Below are 22,432 nucleotides of genomic sequence, written 5' to 3' on the forward strand. Positions count from 1 at the left end.
TAAAGAATGGCTTGGATGTAGAACTGACATCAATAATTAGGTTTTAAATCATTCAAAGCATATTATTTCAATGAAAAATAATATATACATATGTAAATATATATATATATCACTATTAAAAAGAAGTTACAACGTTTTTTAACTTGCCAATCTTTGAATAGTAGAACTGATTTTTGGTAGTAAAATTCAGGAGGATAAAATATTAATTGATAGCAGCAATGCTGTCCTGGGCTTATATGGGTTTTCACTCAAGAGACAAATGAGCGAAGTGGCTCACTGGGAAATGTAAATGAAACACTTTTGCAAATTAAGTGTTCAAAGCACATTTTTGCTAAGCATTCATTAACTCAATTTTAAATCAAAAGCTTACCCATTTTTTATCATAATCAATAACTCAGCTCCACCCGCACATCTCCTAACTAATGAGGCACGTACATATTTCTCTCACAAATCAGGGTACTCCTCCAGAGGATGGAATTACTAATGACATTAAGGCGTGGTAAACTTGACAACCAAAACAGCAACCTGTATTATCACCCTGGAGTAAAGAGAGCTCTAATTTCCCACCTTAGAAGTACATTTAACCCATAATATCACCCTAAACTCAAATAAATTTCAGATAGAAAGATAATGGCACAATATCCCTTCCTTTCCAATGTCAAATACCTGGGTACACAGAAATGAACTGTTCAGTGCTAGGGTGCTCCATGTCAAGCATGCATATTTTAAAACTTTTTGCGTATTTTAAGCCTCCTCAACTCTGCAGCGTCTGTATCCAGTTCTGAACCAGACCTGACCAACGGCACAGATGGGAGCGACCACTTTACCTTCTGAAAAATCAATCAGTCCCAGCAAATGAAGCAGCTTCAGAGATGCACATATAATCACAACAATACCCACTGTTTGCAGTCCTTCCGACTCCCACTCAAGAGTCAACATCCTTCAAGCAGGTAGAGGCATCCCAGCCTCCGAACTCCTTCGGAATGGAGGGAGTTAATTAGAGAATCCGAGTAATATCTCGCTTGAAACAAAGACTCGCAAGGGGGGAAAGTGAGCAGCTCCTCAAAGATGCACCGGGCAAAGCAGCGGTCCCCCGGCGTGAGGACCGACCTGGGCTGAAGTCCAGGCTCTCATACTGATGCTGGCATTTGCCTGGTGGGGTCCCTCCACCACAGCCGGGCCGGCCCCGGGACTCTGCGCTGCAGCCAGCGAGAATTTGGACTTCAAAGCTGCGAGGGGAAGATCTGTTGGAGAACTGGAGACTTTGCAGTGTCCGTGGAGAGAAGGGACACTCCTAGGAAACTTGCCCGGGAGAGCACAGCGGCGCTCCGTGCGCTGACGCTGCAACCCCGGGCTGGGTGGGTAGAGCTGTCTGCGCGCTAGTTTGCTGCCTAGGAAGCTTGCGAATGTCCCCTTTTCCCCAGAGCAGCTGCTCTCTCTTCCCTGAGCTTGCTCCGCGAGGCAGCTCGACCCGCTCACTCTCGGGATGCTAGGAAAAATTCAATTTTGGTGGCTGGTGTCTATAGCCTCTTTAAAAAGCCCCATGGAAGCCCAGGGGCAGCTTTTCTAGAGAGAAAAGTGCAGAGGCAAAAATATTCATAATTCAGTGGCTTTTTTCAAGCGGGAGCATCCAAGCCGCCGCCCACCTGCCTGCCACTCCACTGGGGCTGTTCTGGTCCCTGCTGACACATGATTGAGAGCATTATTAGGGAGATTGATTTAGTCCTCATATTTACAAAAGTGGATGGGGGTGGGGTGGGGTGCGGCAGAGCAGGACCTGGGAAGAACACTGCTGTTCAGTAACTGTCCCCTGGAGGGTGAGCGCTACTATCATCCTTAAATTTTTGCTTTAGCCTGTCTCAGAGCAAAGTTTCACAAACTTCCCTGATGATAAACGTTACTCGGGTGCTTGTTAAAAGAATCTTTTGTGGAGACTCTGATTCCGAAGATTCTGGAGCTTATGTTCTTAAACTAGGAGTTAGGTGATTCTTAGCATCAGGTAAGCGTGGGTCGCGCTTGTCCTGAAAAATCCCACAGGGCGTTCTATTCCGAACCACACCTAGCAGCCTAGGGAGCTTTGGGGGCATGGATTCTGGGCCATGTCAGAACCACACCAGCTTAGTCATTCTGTGGGTTATCTCCTTTGTGCTGAAACCCAGCCCAAGAGTGGTGGTGAAAGGAATCAACTGGGACTCTGTATTTGAAAGGATTTTTAGCCTCTGAAACTCACTAGGAGACATAAGGGGTTTATCAGTAATGTCTGAGGCCCCAGGAAACATTTCCTGGTTCTGCCACTTCTTGCTGTGTGATATTTTGCAAGACATTTAACCACTCTGAAAACAGTTCTTATTCTGTGAAGTTGTGCTTATGATACTTCAATGCTTTATTTAAAGTTTTCTATTTAAAGGGAACTCTGGGAACTTAGAATGGTCATAATACTACTACTACTACTTACTGAGCATTTATTATGTGTTCATCCATATTGCTGCTGTAGGATCTTAGTTCTCCGAGCAGGGATTAAACCCATGCCCCCTGCAGTGGAAGCTCAGAAATGTAACCATTGGACCACCAGGGAAATCCCAATCCATATTAGTCCATTAACTCATCCCTACATCTCTATGTGGGCTTTTCAAGTGGTGTTAGTGGTAAAGAACCCACCTGCCAGTGTAGGTAGTTGTAGGAGACATGGGTTTGATTCCTGGGTGGGGAAGATTCCTTGGAAGAGGACATGGCAACTCACTCTAGTATTCTTGCCTGGAGAATCCCATGGATGCAGGAGCCTGGCCGGCTCTGGTCCATAGGGTTGCAAAGAGTCAGACATGACTGAAGTGATTTCATGCACACACGCACAGCTCTGTGTGGTAGGTATTATGGTCATCTTCATTTTACAGGCGAGGAACTGGAAGCATAAAGAGGTCAACTTGCCAAACCTGGGGGTGCACTGTTTGGTAGGCAATAAGCATTCATTCTTTCATTCAGTTATTCTTTAACATTTATTAAGCTGCTACTCTGAGCTATGAGGAGGTCATGACAACCTACTCCAGTATTCTGGCCTGGAGAATTCCCATGGACAGGGGAGTCTGGTAGGCTGCAGTCAATGTGGTTGCAAAGAATCGGACATGGCGGAGTGACTAAGGACAGCACTGAGCTATGGATGATACGTGAATAATAAAATGAGAAATAACGTCTAATCCTATTCTTTGGGGACTTACAGGTTAACAGAGGAGCCAGACATGAAATGTGATCCATAAATGTTCTCTCCTTTGAGTAGATATCTTTGAAGATACAGTGGGAGCACAAGAAGGGAAAGTCAGCTCCACCTGGGGAAAGGTGGGTGGTAGTAACAGGACAAAGACTTTATGGAGGAGGTAAGGATCAATGATGGTAGCTTTCATCATTATTGGAAATAATAGGTCATATACAAGCTTCAGGGTAAGTAGGCTTGGGTTAAATCCTGATTCTGTCGCTTGCTTGCTCTGTGAGTTGGGGGAAACTGCTCCATCTCTGAGTCTCGGTTTTCTAAATCCAAGTTGGGGATGCAGCTGCCTCCTTGTCATGGCTGACACGAGAGTTAATAGAACATGGCGAGCTGAGCCTAGCTGCTGGTGCTCCCCTGCTCAGCACAGGGTAGTTGTGGGATTATGACAGACGTGCCAGCTCTTTAGAGGCTCTGCTGGGTCTAGATGGATAAGATGACTTTGCTCTTCTCTGGTCCTGCTGCTCCTAAGTCTAGTTCCAGTCTTTTTCCTATAAAGACTTTTGAACATCCCAGCCCACAGGGCTATTTTTCTCCTCTGGATTCCAAGAATATAACTGGTACACACAACTTTAGGTCATTAAAACTGGCTCTGAAAACAGTGCTTTTTGTTATGCATAATATGCTTATAGGAGATATTCTTTCTATCAATCTGCCTAACCATTTATCCATCTAAACAGGTTATTTACAGTTGTGTCACCAAGCCAGTGAAGCAGCAGTTCTCAGAAGTTGATGAGAAAATAAATGTTTTAAGTAACCATTCTCTGAAATTCCTGGCAACATATAGCTAGCTATAGGAAGTCAAAAGTTAAAAAAAGCTGCAAAAATTAATTAGGTCAGTCAAACTATAACTGTAATTTTTAATCCTACACAATACTATATTACAGTTGAAAAAAACTGAGGTACAGAGAGGTTAAATGATTTAGTCAAGACCACACAGCTAGAAAGTAATTGATCTAGAGTTTGAATATCTTTTTGTCTGACCTGCATGCATGCTCAGTCATTCAGTTGTGTCTGACTCTTTGCAACCCCATGGATTGTAGCCCACCAACCTCCTCTGTCCATGGAATTTCCTAGAGAATATTGGAATGAGTTGCCATTTCTTCTTCTAGGGGATCTTCCCAACCCAGGGATTAAACTCGAGTCTCCTGCATCTCCTGCCTTGGCAGGTGGATTCTTTATCACCGAGCCACTTGCGAATCCCTTAGTCTGACACTCAAATTTATTATTCTCCCTTTACACCCTTCAGTAGATTTCAACAAATATTTGTCAATTGACCTTTTGATTTTAAAAAAAATTTTATTTTATTTTTAAACTTTACAATATTGTATTAGTTTTGCCAAATATCGAAATGAATCCGCCACAGGTATACATGTGTTGACCTTTTGATTTATAGAGTTAGGCAAAGTATTTTAAAATTGCCATATCTCATTTTCTAGGAAAGAAATCCCAACCTTGCTTGAAATTCAGATAAAGCACCATGGGTTTGATTTTGTTAATTTCAGGCAGTGTTTCCCTTTAGGACAATGACATTCCTAGTGTAGGATTCACCAGCTGAGAGTCTTGGGGGCCCATCCCTTTCCTCTCTACATTGATTGCATTTGTCACTTGGTTTTCTGAACTCTTTTTGTTGGTTCCAGCTGTAGGATCCTGCAGCTCTCAAAGAATACAATGGTTCTTTCACATGCAGCCCCCAATGCAGGATTTGTAAGCTAACACCATTGAAGAGTTTCATTCTTCATCTGAGAAATCTAGGGAAATGGGGAACACTTGGAGAAGAGTTCAAAACGCCCCTTCTCCAAGGGGCGTTTTGGAAAAGAATAGTTGATTGCATATTATTAAAAAAAAAAAAAAACCAACTCCAGATTAGGGTCTATCATTTTGTTGCAGTAATTTTTCAGCCCCAACCCATGTTATTATATTAAAATATGCTCTGGCTTTTCCCCTCCATTCCCAGGCTCACTCCTTTCTTTACATTGTGAGGAGTATCTAGCATGGACATCCCTGGTGGCTCATCGGTAAAGAATCCGTCTGCCAATGCAGGAGACGTAGGTTTGATCCCTGGGTTTGGAAAGACCTCCTGGAGAATGAAACAGCTACCCACTCAAGTATTCTTGCCTGGAAAATTCCATAGACAAAGGAGCCTGGCAGGCTATAGTCCATGGGGTCGCAAGAGTTGGACATTAGCAACTAAACCACCACCACCACATCCAGAATAGGAAAGGTATATCAAAGGATTAAACTAACATTTCACACCCAGTTTCTCTAAGCTGGGCACCATACTATGTACTTTACATGTATAAATTAATTTATTCTTACCACAAACCAGAGTTAGATATTGTATCCCTATTTCAAAGAAAAATAAAAACCAAGGCTTGTTGAGATTATGTTATTTCCACAAAGTCACATTTAAAAAGGGGGATATTGAGGATTTATATTTGATATACTCCAAAAACTAATAGTCACTAGCATTTATGGATAACTTATAAATGTTAGACACTATTCTAAAATTTTTACACACATTAACCAATATAATTCTTTCATAATTCCCTGAGATTAATATTATTACTTTGGTTTCAAGGAGACAGAAGAGTTGAGATTTGAATTTAGGCATCCTGGGTTCCAGATTCTATGCACCTCACCATTCATCACTGCTCCAGTCTCAGTCCTCGTTGCACCATGTTGAAGGGTTCTTTCACTGAGGCTCTGGCAAGGGATTCTGAACAATTGCCAGAAACTTTTAGGAAAAGTAAAATGTACTCAAGGAGGCATGACCAAACCAATTAACTAGTCTGAAGAAGAGAGAGGATCAGGGAGTACATTTTTAATTTCCTTGCATCAATTCATCCTTTCAGTAATCTTGATTGAGTTAATTTCCCTGAAACATGAAATTGATCATTTCCTTTTCTTTTTTGTAGCTTCAGTTTGAAGTTTCATCAAGTGATATTCCTTAGGTAAGAAATGATCCTTGTATTATTGATATGCAAATATAAAAATGAATATAGCAAAGTTGAGAAAAATGTTAAAGTGAAAGTGTTAGTCATTGATTCGTGTCCTACTTTTTGCCAACCCATGGACTGAAGTGCATGGAATTCTCCAGGCAAGAATTCCGGAATGGATAGGTATTTCCTTCTGCAGGGGATCTTCCTGACCCAGGGATCAAATATGGGTCTCCTGCATTTCAGGCAGACTCTTTACCATCTGAGCCACCAGGGAAAGCTGTAAAAATGTTAAAGTTGGATAGATTTATTTACCTACCTATTTTATCTTCAAAAATACAGGTAGAATGACAATGCACATAGGAACAAATGAAGTCAAATTTAAATTTAAAAATATTAATTTATATTTGTGTAAATATCTAGACAGCATATTAAACAACCTAGACAGCCTAGACAACCTAGACAGCATATTCAAAAGCAGAGACATTACTTTGCCGACAAAGGTCTGGTCAAAGCTATGGCTTTTCCAGAGTCGTGTATGGATGTGAGAGTCGGACTATAAAGAAAGCTGAGTGGCGAAGAATTGATGCTTTTGAACTGTGGTATTGGAGAAGACTCTTAAGAGTCCCTTGGACTGCAAGGAGGTCCAACCAGTCCATCCTAAAGGAAATCAGTCTTGAATATTCATTGGAAAGACTGATGCTGAAGCTGAAGCTCTAACACTTTGGCCGCCTGATGTGAAGAACTGACTCATTTGAAAAGACCCTGATGCTGGGAAAGATTGAAGGCAGGAGGAGAAGGGGACGACAGAGGATGAGATGGTTAAATGGCGTCAGCGACTCGATGAACATGAGTTTGAGTAAGCTCAGGGCATTGGTAATGGACAATGAAGCCTGGTGTGTCCATGGGGTCAAAAAGAGTTGGATAGAACTGAGAGACTGAACTGAACTGAACTGAACTGAAATATCTGGAAATCATTTAGATATAAAATAATCTAATCTTTTTATCTTTTACAGGTTTAAAATTGAGGTGCTGAGAGCAGAAATAATTTGTTCAAGGTCAAAGGATTTAGGAAGTGGACAAAACTGGCTTAAAACAGCCCATATTTCATGATTCTGAAACTGTTAATGACAGGCAATATCAGAATGAGAAGTTTAAAAGAGAAGTTAAAAAGCAATTAAATTCTATTGGAAAATTTTTCTATTCTCAGTCAATAGGAGTTAAGAGAAGCAAGACATCAGTGTGGTTAGCATCACTGAGAAAGTTCCATTGAAGAGAAAAACTAATCTAGGTCTCTAAAAATAAGTGAGAGAGGAGGAATGACTTTCCCAGAAGTGTAAATGGACACACACTAGGGCAACACTCATGATGGTGGTGTGGCTGGACTGAGGCCTCCTCAGAAGGCAGAAGAGAAAAATGGTCCTGGGAAGTTGTTGAAAAGACCCCTTAACTTAAGGGATCTTTTAGGGCAGATAATGAAGACAAGGTTGTTGTATGACCTTTAGAGTCTCTTCTAATTTTAAGATTTTCTCAGTGAAATAATGAAAACTATTAACCTTCTGATGTCATCTATTCTATTCCAATCCTTATTTCCACCCTTAGTATATCATATACCTCATTGATAGGTTTCCCAATTACTTGCAAAGATCTGTAAATGTTCTCTGGACAAACTTCCACTCAAACATGACAGAACTCAAGCTATTTTATTTAGCTGCAGGGCTTCTTCTGAAAGGTTAGTAAATGTACCTAGAATGCTTTTCTTAAAAATATGTATGCAGCTGCCCATTAAGCAATTAAATATCTAGTCTCCTGGTTTGAGTGTCCCATTGAAACCATGAATTGGCAGTAGAAGTGAAGAATGCTCACTTTGAAGATGCAGATCATTGCCTATCTTCCTGTGATGCCAATATTAATACTTTCTGTCCCCTTGCCAGATACCAGGATCATACTGCCCCACTACTGCTGCTGCTGCTGCTGCTGCTGCTAAGTTGCTTCAGTCATGTCCAACTCTGTGTGACCCCATAGATGGCAGCCCACCAGGCTCTGCCGTCCCTGGGATTCTCCAGGCAGGAACACTGGAGTGGGTTGCCATTTCCTTTTCCAATGCATGCGTGCATGCTAAGTCACTGTAGTCATGTCCGACTCTGTGTGACCCTATGGACAGCAGCCCACCAACCTCCTCTGTCCACAGGATTCTCTTGATAAGAATACTGAAGTGGGTTGCCATTTCCTGTTCCACACTGCCCCACTGTGTAGTGCTAATCTGTAACTATACTTCTCTGTTGAACTTTTGAAAGAATAATCCCCTGCCAAGTTTGATGTTCTAGTAAGATATAATACTATGCTAAAGCCATGTTTCAATGGAACATTTCTCAGAGCTGAGAGACTGTCTCCTGGGCTATACCTTCAGCTTGACTTGAATAAAACTTTTTCTTCACCTGAGTTATAGACTGGTTATTGCTTTTCCACCTGCACTGCTTGGCAGAGTTGACAGGGTATCAGAGAAACCCACTTGAGGTCACCTGGAGTCTTCTTTGAACTGATAACCAACACAGGCCCCTTGAGCCCCTCTGGCTTCCCATCATTCTCCCAGTGCTTTGGTGAGTTCTCCTGATATCCAGACCTCATTGATTAAAAAAAGTGGCAGTTCTGAGTTTTGCCTAAACCATTAAAATTTTAAGACTTGAAATCTTATGGGGTACCAGTATATTTCCTAGGTGGAAGGATTCTATAGGGAAGTTGCTAGACAGAGAAAACAGAAGGAACTTTTGAATGGACACATGTATTTGTATGGCTGAGTCCCTTTGCTGTTCCTCTGAAACTATCGCAACGTTGTTTGTTAATCAGCTATAACCCAATACAAAATAAGAAGTTTAAAATACACAAACAAAAAAGAAAGCAGAAGGAAATTCTGAGTCAACTGTGTTGGCTCAACTTTTTAAAAAAAATGTAGCTTTAAGTTGGAAAGATTTGTAGTTTATGGTAAAATGAAACAAAAAGGAGGAGGGGATTGTGCTGCTAAACCCTACCAGCTCCTGGATGCACAGCCACAGGCGGGAACGCCAGACAGCTTCATGTACAATGGATGCAGTCAATACTTGCAAGTATTTATCTTGCCCCCAAATCACCAGGAGGGGGCTCTTTTGACATTCCAAAACTATTTTCTTACATACTCAGAGAAACTAACTTGATAAAACATCTTTTCACAATTCTGACTCTAAGAGAACAAAAACTGTTCCTGGAGAACAGCTTGAAATTATAACTCTTACCATGTCCTTGAAATGAAAACATAGCCAACACCACTTGAGACTACAGTCTTGGCTCAATTAGTGGGACCCAAAACTGAGAAGAAAAAGGAAACAAGGCCTTTTTAAATTTCAGCAAGAAAACCATGCAATCTCTGCATCTATCTGGATATATATATGTCTGTGTGTATATTAAAAATATAGTATGTCTCTACCTCTGGAATGTATTATCAAAATTATTCTGTAAAAGAGCTCTATTTAACTGATTTAGAAGTAAGCACTTACAAATCAATTATTTCTAAATATAACATAAATTGGCCCCAAATTTAAAGGATCACATGATCTAGGATTAATCTTGAATGAATAAAAAGAAGTTTGTGTTGCTGATTTAATTAAACAGATATGTCTTTAGAGTCATCAATGTTAAATATACTTTTATTGTACCTAGGGCTTCCCTGGGGGCTCAGATGGTAAAGAATCTACCTGTAATGCAGGCCAGCCAGGTTCAAACCCTGGGTCAGGAAGATCCCCTGGAAAAGAAAATGGCTACCCACTCCAGTATTTTTATCTGGAGAATTCTATGGACAGAGAAACCTAGCAGGCTACAGTCCATAGGATCTCAAACAGTTGGACAAAACTGAGCGACTAACACTACGATCAGTTCAGTTCAGTTCAGTCGCTCAGTCATGTTGAATTCTTTGCAACCCCATGAATCGCAGCACGCCAGGCCTCCCTGTCCATCACCAACTCTGGGAGTTCACTCAAACTCATGTGCATCGAGTTGGTGATGCCAACACTATGATATACCTACCTAAAAATAATTTTCCAATTTTTGGTAATTTGAAACTTTAAAGTTTCATTGAATCAATTTAAATGATGGAAATTCATTGAATTCTAGTTCACTTTTAAATAAGATAAAATACTGAAACTTTAATTGCTAAGGAAGTCTATATTTACCTACTTTTGACCACTTATTACAGCAATGTTAAATATATTTGAGACTATTAGTAAATACATTTTATGCTTGACTGAAATATACTATGAAGAGGAATATTTTCCTAAAAATAAATTTTTATAAAGGACTGTATGAATAGAGGAAGATGTATGATGTTGGTAAGAGAAAGTATAAAACATTGACTTTTTTTTGTTTTGTTTATTTTTTAAGGACAAAGAAAGTGATTTTGTCCTGAAACTGGCTATTTCTAAATGGAAAACAAAAGAAGGGACAAACTAATAAGAGTATAAAAATTTATGGAAAAGGAACCTTGAAAAAAGAGTTTTATGTGACATTAAATTGAATTTACTTGAGTTAGTGAATTTTAATACAATATTAAAGGTAAAATGGTAGAAAACTAGAATTTGCTCTTTGCCAAGCATAAAAAGGGATTTCCTGGTGGCTCAGGTAGTAAAAAGTCTGCCTACAATGCAGGAGACTTGGGTTTGATCTCTGGGTCAGGAAGGTCCCCTGGAGAAGGCAATTGCATCCCACTCCAGTATTCCTGCCTGGAGAATCCCATGGCTGGAGGAGCCTGGCATACTATAGTTCATGGGGACATGACTGAGTGACGTCACAAGAAGACAAAGTTTTCTTGAAATATTGATCTGCTGTTTTGACAACTGATTGTAAAGCTTCTTAATCTCTTATAACTTTCTGTATTTGCCTTTGACTATATTATCATCACTTTGGTTAAATGAAACACTGCTTATGATCCTACTTCACTGAATGTTTAAAATCTTTTGGTATCTTGGACAAACTTCCTGAAGTCAAACTCTAAACAAAGTTCTTTTAGCTAGGGCGTAGCAGCCAGGATTTATAGCCTGATCTTTAGACCCTTAATTCACTGTACTTTCTACTGTAACAGGGAACCTAAGATGTCTACATAATCAGTAAGATATAAGCAAGGAAGGACAAAGCACTGTAGAAGAAAGAGATTCCTCCCAGTGAGATCAGACAAATCCTCAATAAACAGAAGCCATTTTAATTGGCCATGAAGGTCACAGATATCACTTCCCAGGTGATGCTAGTAGTAAAGAACTTGCCTGACAATTCAGAAGACCTAAGAGATATGGTTTCAATCTCTGGGTCAGGAAGATCCCCTGGAGGACATGGCAACCCATCCCAGTATTCTTACCTGGAAAATCCTATGGACAGAGTAGCCTGGCAGGCTACAGTCCACAGGATTGCACAGAGTCAGACATGATTGATGTGACTTAGCATGCATGCAGGCACAAATACCATTCATGAGTGCTAGCTGTTGCTAGGACCCCAAATCAGACAAACTGATGACTAGTGCCAAGATCTGCTTCAAGTAGCAGCAAGTGATCCTGAGGGCTGTGTCTGAGTACATATGTTAAGCAAAAAGACTAAGCCTGATTTTTTTTTAAAAAAGAGGTAAAGTAAATATCCCTGTAGTTTAAACGGTAAAGAATCTGCCTGCAATGCAGGAGACCAAGGTTCAATCCCTGGGTCGGGAAAATCCTCTGGAGAAGGGAATGGCAATCTACTCTAGTTTTCTTGCCTGGAAAATCCCATGGACAAAGAAGCCTGGCAGGCTACAGTCCATGGGTTCACAAAGAGTCGGATATGACTGAGTGACTAACACACACACCTCAGCTCCATAAACAGAGGCCTGGAGAGTTAGAAAGGGAATCATTTCTCTTCTGAGAAGTACATGTTTCCCAGAACTCCTAGTCAATCAGTGTGGTAGCTCATCACCGCTGGAGATTGCTTGAGTTTTTAATTTTTTTTTTAAATCATTGTACTCATGTAATGCCAAAATCAGTCTGTAGTAGTTTCCTATTGCTACGGTAACAAACTATCAGAAAATGGGTGGCTTGAAACAACACAGATTTGTTATCTTACAACACTGGAGGTCAGAAGTCTGAAATGGGTCTTACTGGGTTAACATCCAGGTGTCAACAGGGTTATGCTCCTTTAGAAGGCTCTAGGTAAGAATTTGTTCTCTGGGTGTTTTTAGGTTCTAGAGTCTGCACACATTCCCTCTAACTGGCCACCTCTAACTTAAGTGCCAGCAATGGAGAGTTGAGTCTTTCTCAGGTAGCATCATCCTGAATCAGACTCTTTTGTCTCTTTCTTTCATTTATTCTTGTGAATCCATTAGCCTTGTCTGAATAACAAGGAAAATCCTTCTTTGTTAAGGTCAACTAATTGGCATTGCCCTGTTACCCTTTAATTACCCTGTCATACAACCTAGCATATCCATGGGTTTTGGAGATTCGGATGTGGATGTCCTTGGGGGAGCATTACTCTGGCTATCATACAGTTACAATATATAAATTACTTTTAACAGAAACACCCCTTTAAATAACAAGGGAAATGCTAACCCTAAACTGAAATCCACAAAAATAAACTGTATTTAACCAGGAGCAAGCCAACTGAGACACGTGTATGTATGTGTGTGTGTGTGTGTGCACGTGCATGTCTGTTTAATATACATAAAAAGAACCTTGTCTTTGAGAAGCAAAGAGAAGCTATAATTAGCATTTCTGTCTTTGAACTCCTAATTTTCACTAAGAAAAGACTCTGAAGAAAGTATATTTGAAAATATTAACAAGGAACAGCAAACAATTTAGAAAATTTAAGCTAATACTCAGACCAAGGGACATTCTACTCTCATGTTAGTGTCAGAAGCAATTAGATGCGGAGCAGGTGTTCTCTGTGAGCCCAGAGCTAACCTAGGAGGCACAGGAGATAGATCCTTAGAGTAGCAGAACTGGGATAGTGTTCCCCCTTTATAGAATTTCTAGGAGGATAACAGAAGATAGTAGAGGAAGAGGCGCTTCTTAACAGGGAAAAGGCACTCACATGTAACACTCTAATTAATTTGTCCAGACACCCTGGATGGATAAGGCTAGAAATGAGCTAAGATCTGCATCTATGGAAGTTTTCATTTTTACTTAAAGCTGTCAGTCCTCTGGACATGAGCAAGTCACAAATCTTTAGGAAAGACTTTTCACTGCGTTAACAAAGCTGTGGTAAATGAGGGGCTTTCTTCTTTGAAGATCTGTTTCATGCTTTCTCCTGAGGACACTGAATTTACAAGGATTGGTTCTTACACACTTGAGCTAAAAATCAATTCTAACTTTTTCGAAAAATCTACACGTATCCAGGACTTCATTATAATTTTATGTGGACTTTCACAGACTTCGTCTCATTTATTCTTTTTATCAGTCCACTTTAAAAAGGAGAGCACTGAGGTTATGAGGGTCTGGCATATCCAAGGTCAAAAACAAGCACGAAAACTGGGTTTTAAAACTTAGTGTTTGGCTCCCTATCCATATTTTTTCTCTAGTATTTACAGAATGTTTTCTCTGTGTTGGAAAGGTGAGAGCTTTTCAGTGATTTATATTATTTTTTAGTGGTTTATAAAAGTGGAATAAAAGTGTATACCTCCCAGTATTGTCAGGAGCAATAAATGGGTTAGTACACAGAACAATTAAAGCATTCAGGACATTGCAGAGAATACAGCGAGTGCTCTATTTATAAGAGTAATTATTAGTAATTTTTCACAAGCCATCTCTGACGTGTTGCTATTATTATATGCATTATATGGAGAAACTGCAATTTAAAGTGGTTATGACACTTAATCACTTTATCTGTTATGTGACCAAGTGAGCCTTGAGACTCCTCTCTCACATAAGCTAGCTTCATGTTGACTTTCTGGGCTTGGTTTTCGGAAACAGCCACTCTCAATCACTCAGCTAGTCCTGGGCTTCCAAGTGAGGCAGAGCCTCAACTAGCCAAGCTCCACAACTGTTCAGTCTATCTGGAAAGGTTCTCAGATTTCAGATGCCTATAGCTCGGTGATAACTTCTGCACTTGAGAAATTTGACCTTCACATTATTCCGATTTCATATCATTCGTGTGTTTTTCTTCATGTAGTCTTCAAAAGAGCTGACACTAATTGTGTGCCATGCAAAATAAAAAAAGGAACTGTAGGGGGCAAATGCTACTAAGAACCTTACAGCCCAGAAGGGGAGGTAAGAAACACACATAAGTCACTAAATCCAAGCAAGAATATTAGTGAGAAAGTGTGCAAAAGAGGAGTGGGAGTTTAGAGGAAGAAAAGGAACAAGGAAGTAGGAGGGTGAGGTCCATTAGAGAATGCTTCATGAAGTCTGAATTTGAGGGTTCATCATTTTTTTCAATGAGTCAGTCAACAGCATTCATTGTCTGCTGCTGCTGCTGCTCCTAAATCTCTTCAGTCATGTCCAACTCTGTGCAACCCCATACACGGCAGCCCACCAGGCTCCCTCATCCCTGGGATTCTCCAGGCGAGAACACTGGAGTGGGTTGCCATTTCCTTCTCCAATGCATGAAAGTGAAAAGTGAAAGGGAAGTCGCTCAGTAGTGTCTGACTCTAGCGACCCCATGGACTGCAGCCTACCAGGCTCCTCCATCCATGGGATTCTCCAGGCAAAAGTACTGGAGTGGGGTGCCATTGCCTTCTCGGATTCATTGTCTACTGCTTGCTAAAATATATAAAACCCATCAATTTAATCCAATCAACAAACCCTGTGTCTCCACTATAAAAAATATGTATAAATATAGCTTCCTTGTACAGCAGAAACTAACATAACATTGTAAAGCAACTATATGCTACTTAAAAAGAAACATTTAAAAAATATAACCTTTCTCTAATTCTCACTAATTCTGCTAACATAGCCCTAGACTCAAGCCACTATGTGACATATCCCCATCTGATTTTCCTGCTTTTATTTTCACACCTCTACAATCTATTTTAACACAGCAGCCAAATTAGTGTGTATTTTCATGTAACTTTCTGGCTTATCATCTTCCAGTGGAGAGTTGTCCATTACATTGGGGATAACATTCAAACTCACCATGTTTAGGCCTCTCTTTGATCCTGAGACTAATCTCATTTGGCCCTCACCCTAGATCATACATGCTAGCAAAGTAATGCTCAAAATTCTCCAAGCTAGGCTTCAACAGTCCTTGAATGTCCAGATGTTCAAGCTGGATTTTAAAAAGGCAGAGGAACCAGAGATCTAATTGCCAGCATCAGCTGGATCATAGAAAAGGCAAGAGAATTCCAGAAAAATGCCTACTTCTGCTTCATTGACTATGCTAAAGCCTTTGACTCTGGATCACAACAAACTGTGGAAAATTCTTAAACAGATCAGAATACCAGACCATCTTACCTGCCTCCCGAGAAATCTGTATACAGGTCAAGAAGCAACAGTTAGAACCAGACGTGAAACAGTGAACTGCTTCCAAATTGGGAAAGGAGTACATCAAGGCTGTATACTGTCACCCTGCTTACTTAACTTATATGCAGAGTACATCATGTGAAATGCCAGGCTGGATGAAGCACAAGCTGGAATCAAGATTGAAGGGAGAAATATCAATAACCTCAGATGCATATGACATGAGATGACACCACCCTTATGGCAGAAAGCTAAGAGGAACTAAAGAGCCCCTTGATAAGAGTGAAAGAGGAGAGTGAAAAAGCTGGCCTAAAACTCAACATTCAAAAAAAGAAGATCATGGCATCTGGTTCCATAACTTCATGACAAATAGATGGGGAAACAATGGAAACAGTGACAGACTTTCTTTTCTTGGGCTCCCAAATCACTGCAGATGGTGACTGCAGCCATAAAATTAAAAGACACTTGCTCCTTGGAAGAAAAGCTATGATCAACCTAGACAGCATATTAAAAAGAGACATTTGCCAACAAATGTCCATCTAGTCAAAGCTATGATTTTTCCAGTAGTCATGTCTGAATGTGAGAGTTGGACCACAGAGAAAGCTGAGTGCTGAAGATCTTTTGAACTGTAGTTTTAGAGAAGACTCTTGAGAGTCCCTTTTACTGCAAGGAGATCAAACCAGTCCATCCTAAAGGCAATCAGTCCTGAATATTCATTGGAATGACTGATGCTGAAGCTGAAGCTCCAATACTTTGGCCACCTGATGTGAAGAGCTGACTCATTTGAAAAGACCCTGGTGCTGGGAAAGATTGAAGGTAGGAGGAGAAAGGGATGACAGCGGATGAGATGGTTGGATGGCATCACCTACTCAATGGACATGAGTTTGAGCAAGCTCCAGGAATTGGTGATGGACAGGGAAGCCTGACGTGCTGCAGTCCATGGGGTCGCAGAGTCAGTCGCAAAAGAGTGACTGAACTGAGCTGAACTGGACCATAATTCTCCTCTCATATAGTCTTTCAATTCTTTGAATAAACTAAGATTATTCCCAGCTAAAGGCTTTGGTGTTTCAGGACCCTCAGTGTGGAGTACTCACTCCTCCAAGGCTGTCTCCTTATTTCTTGCTCTTTCTCATCACTCATTTCTAGGCTTAAATGCTGTTTTCTCAGTATTGATAAGCTGTGTCTCCTGTCACTACTGCCAATCACGCTAGTAAATTGCTGTTTTATTTTCTCGATAGCACTCATCACCTTCCCTGAACTATTTTTTTTTAAACATGTTTGTTTGCTCATTCATTTCCTGTCTCTTTGCACTTGTATAGAATACTTCCAGTATGACCTAGGAGAGTGCTTGGTGACTCTAGGCTTTTCACAACTATTTTTTGCATGAATAAATAAGTGGCATAAAACAGTGCTCTTCACTCATGCAGGCATTTGGAACCACATGGATTGCCTCAGCAATAATCATAATCAGAGATTAGCAAGTAGACTTCATTTTATAGTACATTGAGTTCAAGAGAGAATTCATCAGACTGGAAATGTGGGGGTTGTCAGACTATGAGGAATCATGAGTATCTATAAGAGAGTTGAATGATGAGGCTCTAACAAGTTTTTCTGGGCAGTAGAGTGGCATGATTACAGAAGCCTGTAATCATGTTTGTTTCTGGTCATAATTAAAACAAAAGCAATCACAGCAATGAGAGAAGAAGACACTTGAGTAGGCTACTGCAAGGGTCTAATTCAGAGGTCACATCAGTAGGTGGAAAGGGGACAGGGATGAGCACAGGCGCTAGGAAAGGTGCAGAGATGAACCTGGAAGAACAGTGTGGAACAGATACTGAGAAGAGGAGGCATCAAAAGTGATCAGAACTGATTGTAAAACATGGAGATTTATTTGCTAACATTTTACTGGAATTGACTAGTGAGGGGAAAAAAAAGGTGGTGGAAATGTATTGAAAAGATGCAAGACTACTACGTGAACTTGAAGTCAAAACTAAACAACCAAAACTTAGGAAGGGGCAGAAAGAAGGCAGCTTTAGGTGGGCCCACAGCAGCAGTAACTAGACTCTACTTGAGGAGGTAACGTTTAACTAATCTCATTTCCAGGCACCCTTGAGCATGGTATTTATCTATCTCTAAATTTCATATTTAAAAAGGAAAATCCTGCTTGGCTCACTTGGGTCAGGAAAATACCCATGGATCAGTCAGTTATAACCAGAAGGCACATCACCTAGGGCAGAAGAGCACTCTCCTGGTTGGTGGTATTTTTAGGAGACAGGAAACTCTTGAGTGTTCAGCTGGCCACACCAAGTCATCCCTGGGTGAAAATGGAAATGAGAACATGCAGGGAGATAAAGATAACTGAAGTTTTGATAGAGTTATGCTTGTGTAATGAGCAGGGTAGCCAAGGAGAGCTTTGAGTTGATAACTTAAAATGTGAAAGTATACCTTGGGAGAGAGGATAGAGCTAGAGATAAAAATCTGGGATTCATCCATTAAAGGTAATTGTTGAAGTGACAAGCGTGAATAAGATATTCAAGGAAGAGGGACATATATAGAGAGAAATAAGAGCAAAGAATCAACATTTTATAAGAAAGAGCAGCGAAGTGTACCAGAACAAAAATAGAGGAATCTAAGAAGATTTTGGAAAGTAATATTTTCATAAGAGTCAAGAGATGAGAGAGTTCCAAGGAGAGAATTGACCACCGTATTAAATGTGGAAACCCAGCCATTCTCCAGGTTAAAGTGTAGTCCTGTTTTGTTAAGTTGCTAAGTCGTGCCAAAGCCTTTGACAGTGTGGATCATAACAAACTGTGGAAAATTCTTAAAGAGGTAAGAATACCAGATCACCTGACCAGCCTCCTGAGAAATCTGGATGCAGGTCAAGAAGCAACAGTTAGAACTGAACATGGAACAACAGACTGGTTGCAAATTAGGAAAGGAGTACATCAGGGCTGTATATTGTCACCCTGCTCATTTAACTTATATGCAGAGTACATCATGAGAAATGCTGGACTGGATGAAGCATAAGCTGGAATCAAGATTGCAGGGAAAATATCAATAACCTCAGAAATGCAGATGACACCACCTTTATGGCAGAAAGCAAAGAAGAACTAAAGAGCCTCTTGATGAAATTGAAAGAGGAGAGTGAAAAAGTTGGCTTAAAGCTCAACATTCATAAAACTAAGATCATGGCATCTGGTCCCATCACTTCATGGCAAATAGATGGGGAAACAATGGAAACAGTGACAGACTTTATTTTATTTATTTATTTTTTTGGGCTCCTAACTTGCTGCAGATGGTGACTGCAGCCATTAAATTAAAATACGCTTACTCCTTGGAAGGAAAGTAATGACTAACCTAGACAGCATATTAAAAAGCAGAGACATTATTTTGCCAACAAAGGCCCATCTAGTCAAAGCTATGGGTTTTCCAGTAGTCATGTATGGATGTGAGAGTTGGACTATAAAGAAAGCTGAGTGCCAAAGAATTGATGCTTTTGAACTGTGGTGTTGGAGAAGAGTTTTGAGAGTCCCTTGGACTACAGGGAGATCCAACCAGTCCATCCTAAAGGAAATCAGTCCTGAATATTCATTAGAAGGACTGATGCTGAAGCTGAAACTCCAATACTTTGGCCACCTGATGCGAAGAAGTGACTTATTTGAAGAGACCCTGATGCTGGGAAAGGTTGAAGGAAGGAGGAGAAGGGGACGACAGAGGATGAGATGGTCGGATGGCATCACTGACTCAGTGGACATGAGTTTGAGTAAACTTTGGAGGTTGGTGATGGACAGCGAAGCCTGGTGTGCTGCAGTCCATAGGGTCGCAAAGAGTCGGACATGACTTAGGGACTGAACTGAACTGACTGAACTGATGCCGTGTCCAACTCTTTGTGATGCCATGGACTCCAGCATGCCATGTAATCCACCATGATTACAGAAGTGTCCTGTTCACTTTGTGTCCTTGATTACAAGTGTCCTCTGTCCTCCACTATCTCCCAGAGTTTGCTCAGATTAATGTCAATTGAACCAGTGAGGCTACCTAACCATCTCACCCTCTGTTGCTGCCTTCTCCTCCTGCCCTCAATCTTTCCCAGCAAGAGGGTCTTTTCTAGTGAGTCAGCTCTTCACATCAGATGGCCAAGGTATTGGAGCTACAGCTTCAGCTTCAGCATCAGTCCTTCCAATGAATATTCAGGTTTGATTCCCTTTAGGATTGACTGGTGTGATCCTGGCACAAATTGGTTTGTGGTTGGTCACAGTGCAAACATGCAAATATGTGTATATATGGGGAGGGGTATTTGTCAGTGTGTGTACATGTACAGAGGACTGGGGTGCAAGGGAGAAAGGAGAGAGATATTGCTTTAAAGGACTTTCAGCTATGATTATTATGTTTTTCCATTCAGTCCAAGACAATTTTATAAGTATAATTGGCCATTCAGTATATGCCCAACTTTGACACACGTGCAGGGGATACCATCTGCACAAATGAGCTAGGCTCTGCTCTCTTGGAGCCTACAGTCCAATGTCAAATGCAGAGAAGTAAGCAAGCAGTTATTAAATACTATAATGGGAGCAAGGGCTTCCCTGGTGGCTCAGCGTTAAAGAATCCACCTGCCAATTCAGGAGATGCAGGTTTGATCCCTGGATTGGGAAGATTGCCTGGAGAAGGCAATGCAAACAACTCCAATATTCTTGCCTAGGAAATCTCATGGAGAGAGGAGCCTGGCAGGCTACAGTCCACAGGGTCGCAAAAGAGTTGGAAATGACTTAGAGACTAAACACAGCAACACTGAGTCTTTTATGTAAGTTCCTAATCTCATCTCTCATTACTTCCCCCTTCCTCATTCACTCCAGGCACTCTGGTTTCAATGCACCTTGATCATCAAAGGCTGCTCCTGCCTCAAGGTCTTTGCATCAGGGGTTTCCTCTCAGTGGACCAATCTTTCCCCAGTTTTCTACATGATTCACTCCTTTGGCAATATCAGGTCAATATCCCACAATCCCCTTTAAAAGTATTCCCAATCCCTGCCCTGAGAACACACTTGACATGTAGTAGGTGCTAGATAATGCACTGATGAATGTTGCCGAATTCTCTACTCAAAGCAGCAAACATTCATCCATAAACACACACAGTTTTCCTCTTAACACAAATAGATGTAACATATCATCTTTAAATGTTTCATATTTAAATGTAACATTTAAATAGAGTAAATAGAGAAAAAAATACAGATTTCCTCTAGAAGAAAATACTATGAAATTGTTTGAGACACTGCTTATGAAGACACTAAAAATGTAACAGGCACCTGAAGTTCAAAAAATGTTTGAGTGATATGAAAAGGTCACTAATCTGCCTTTTGAGTCCTGAAATGGAGAATGCTTAATGGTTTTTTTTTTGAGTGCCGAGACAGATCCAGGTATAAAGTTTGGGATTTGAACTGGCCGAGTGGAATTGCTCTACTTCATTGAGAAAGGTGGGATTTGAAGGGCAATCCTTCCTCCTGTTTCCAAGCTCTTTCATGCCTATGGTTCTGTGTGTGAAGAAAGGCATGGAAGTGAAGAGGTAGAGACAGAGCCTGCAGGCTCCTTAAGAAACAACCGTCATTTATTGAGTGCCTACTTTGTTCAAGATATGGGAGCAGAGAGGCCGAAAATATATCATCACCATTTAATTTTCAGAAGGGCTCTGTGAGCTGTATATTATCTGCTCTCAGCAGACAAGGAAACTGAGAGAGGTTTAAAGGGCTTTCATTTTTGCACCAAATTTGTTGGGCTGAGATTGAACCTAATCTACTGTAACACCTCTTTCTCCAAGAAGCGCTGCTTGTTTGTGCTTTGAACCACTCATTCCTTCTTGCTGCAAAAGTAGGAGACATTTTTTTTTCCCCTTAGAAATTGTTTTACAAATGGTAATTTGGTTTCTAGGTAAGTTCATTAAAACCCTTTGTAATGCATAATGCAGCCAGAAGAACATGATTGTTTCTATGGAAATATGTGCCAGGAGTGCTAAACTGCCAACTTAACAAATGAACTTTGGGGATGTAATCTGTTTTCTTTTTCTCGGAGGAGATAAATAGGTGGAAATGTTCCATTCCTCAACACACTCTGTATCCTCTTTGCAGGTACCTTTTGGTTGTGTTGCATTTTCTCCCACCACCGAAGTACAAAATCTGCAAGGTTTTCTATTGCACAGAAGTAAATGCTGAGCCCCAGAGCCAATTTCTCATTTCAGACACTGCAGATCTCAGTGTGCAATTGTAAGCTCCAAAAATGACTCTAAACACGTCAGCCAAAACAAACTGTAATTTGTATAACATAAATCTTGGAAGTACGTTTTTCTGAACACTAATGCTCCTGTCTAAGAGTGTAGTTGGGGAAGTCAACAACGGGGGGACAGGGAGCTCAGACTCCATTCAGCAGCAGTGCTGTATCCATACAAAATACTAGTAGGGAATAATCAAGATAAACGGTCTCATCTTTCTCTCTTTGCCACTTCTAAGAGTGAGGTGTTAAAGAAAGCTAAGAACTCCTCTTAGCCAATTCAGAACAGAGTTATCTATTGCAGTGCTACTCAAAGTAAAGCATTGGCAGTACCTAGGAGCTTGTTAAAATGCAAATTCTCCAGCCCAACAAGTCTACTGAATCAGGACCTCTGGGGAGGGGTGCAGCAATCTGTGTTTTATAAGCTCTCTGGGTGATAGCAATAAAACTAAATTTTCAGAAACCTTAACTAAAAAGAATAGCTTAAACTATGACTCACAGAAGAGGGTTAAGTCCCTGTAGCATCACTTGATAGAGAATTCTTTT

At 40.7% G+C, this 22,432-nt stretch overlaps 1 protein-coding gene across 5 annotated transcripts in view; it reads right to left on the bottom strand.

The window, feature by feature from the left end:
• Positions 1 to 22,432, bottom strand: part of KCNIP4 (potassium voltage-gated channel interacting protein 4) — a 1,316,619-nt gene that overhangs the window by 243,984 nt on the left and 1,050,203 nt on the right. Inside the window, exon 1 of one of the 5 annotated variants that reach the window (XM_061419779.1) lies at positions 828 to 1,626. The exons of the other annotated variants lie outside the window; for them this stretch is intronic. Within the exon in view, the coding sequence (XP_061275763.1) occupies positions 828 to 939 (112 nt within the window). The 5' untranslated portion in view covers positions 940 to 1,626. Of the gene's footprint in view, positions 1 to 827; positions 1,627 to 22,432 lie in introns of those variants that run through there. 5 annotated transcript variants of the gene reach the window in all.

This window comes from Bos javanicus, chromosome 6, assembly GCF_032452875.1.
Source record: "Bos javanicus breed banteng chromosome 6, ARS-OSU_banteng_1.0, whole genome shotgun sequence".
NCBI classification, from domain to species: Eukaryota; Metazoa; Chordata; class Mammalia; order Artiodactyla; family Bovidae; genus Bos; species Bos javanicus.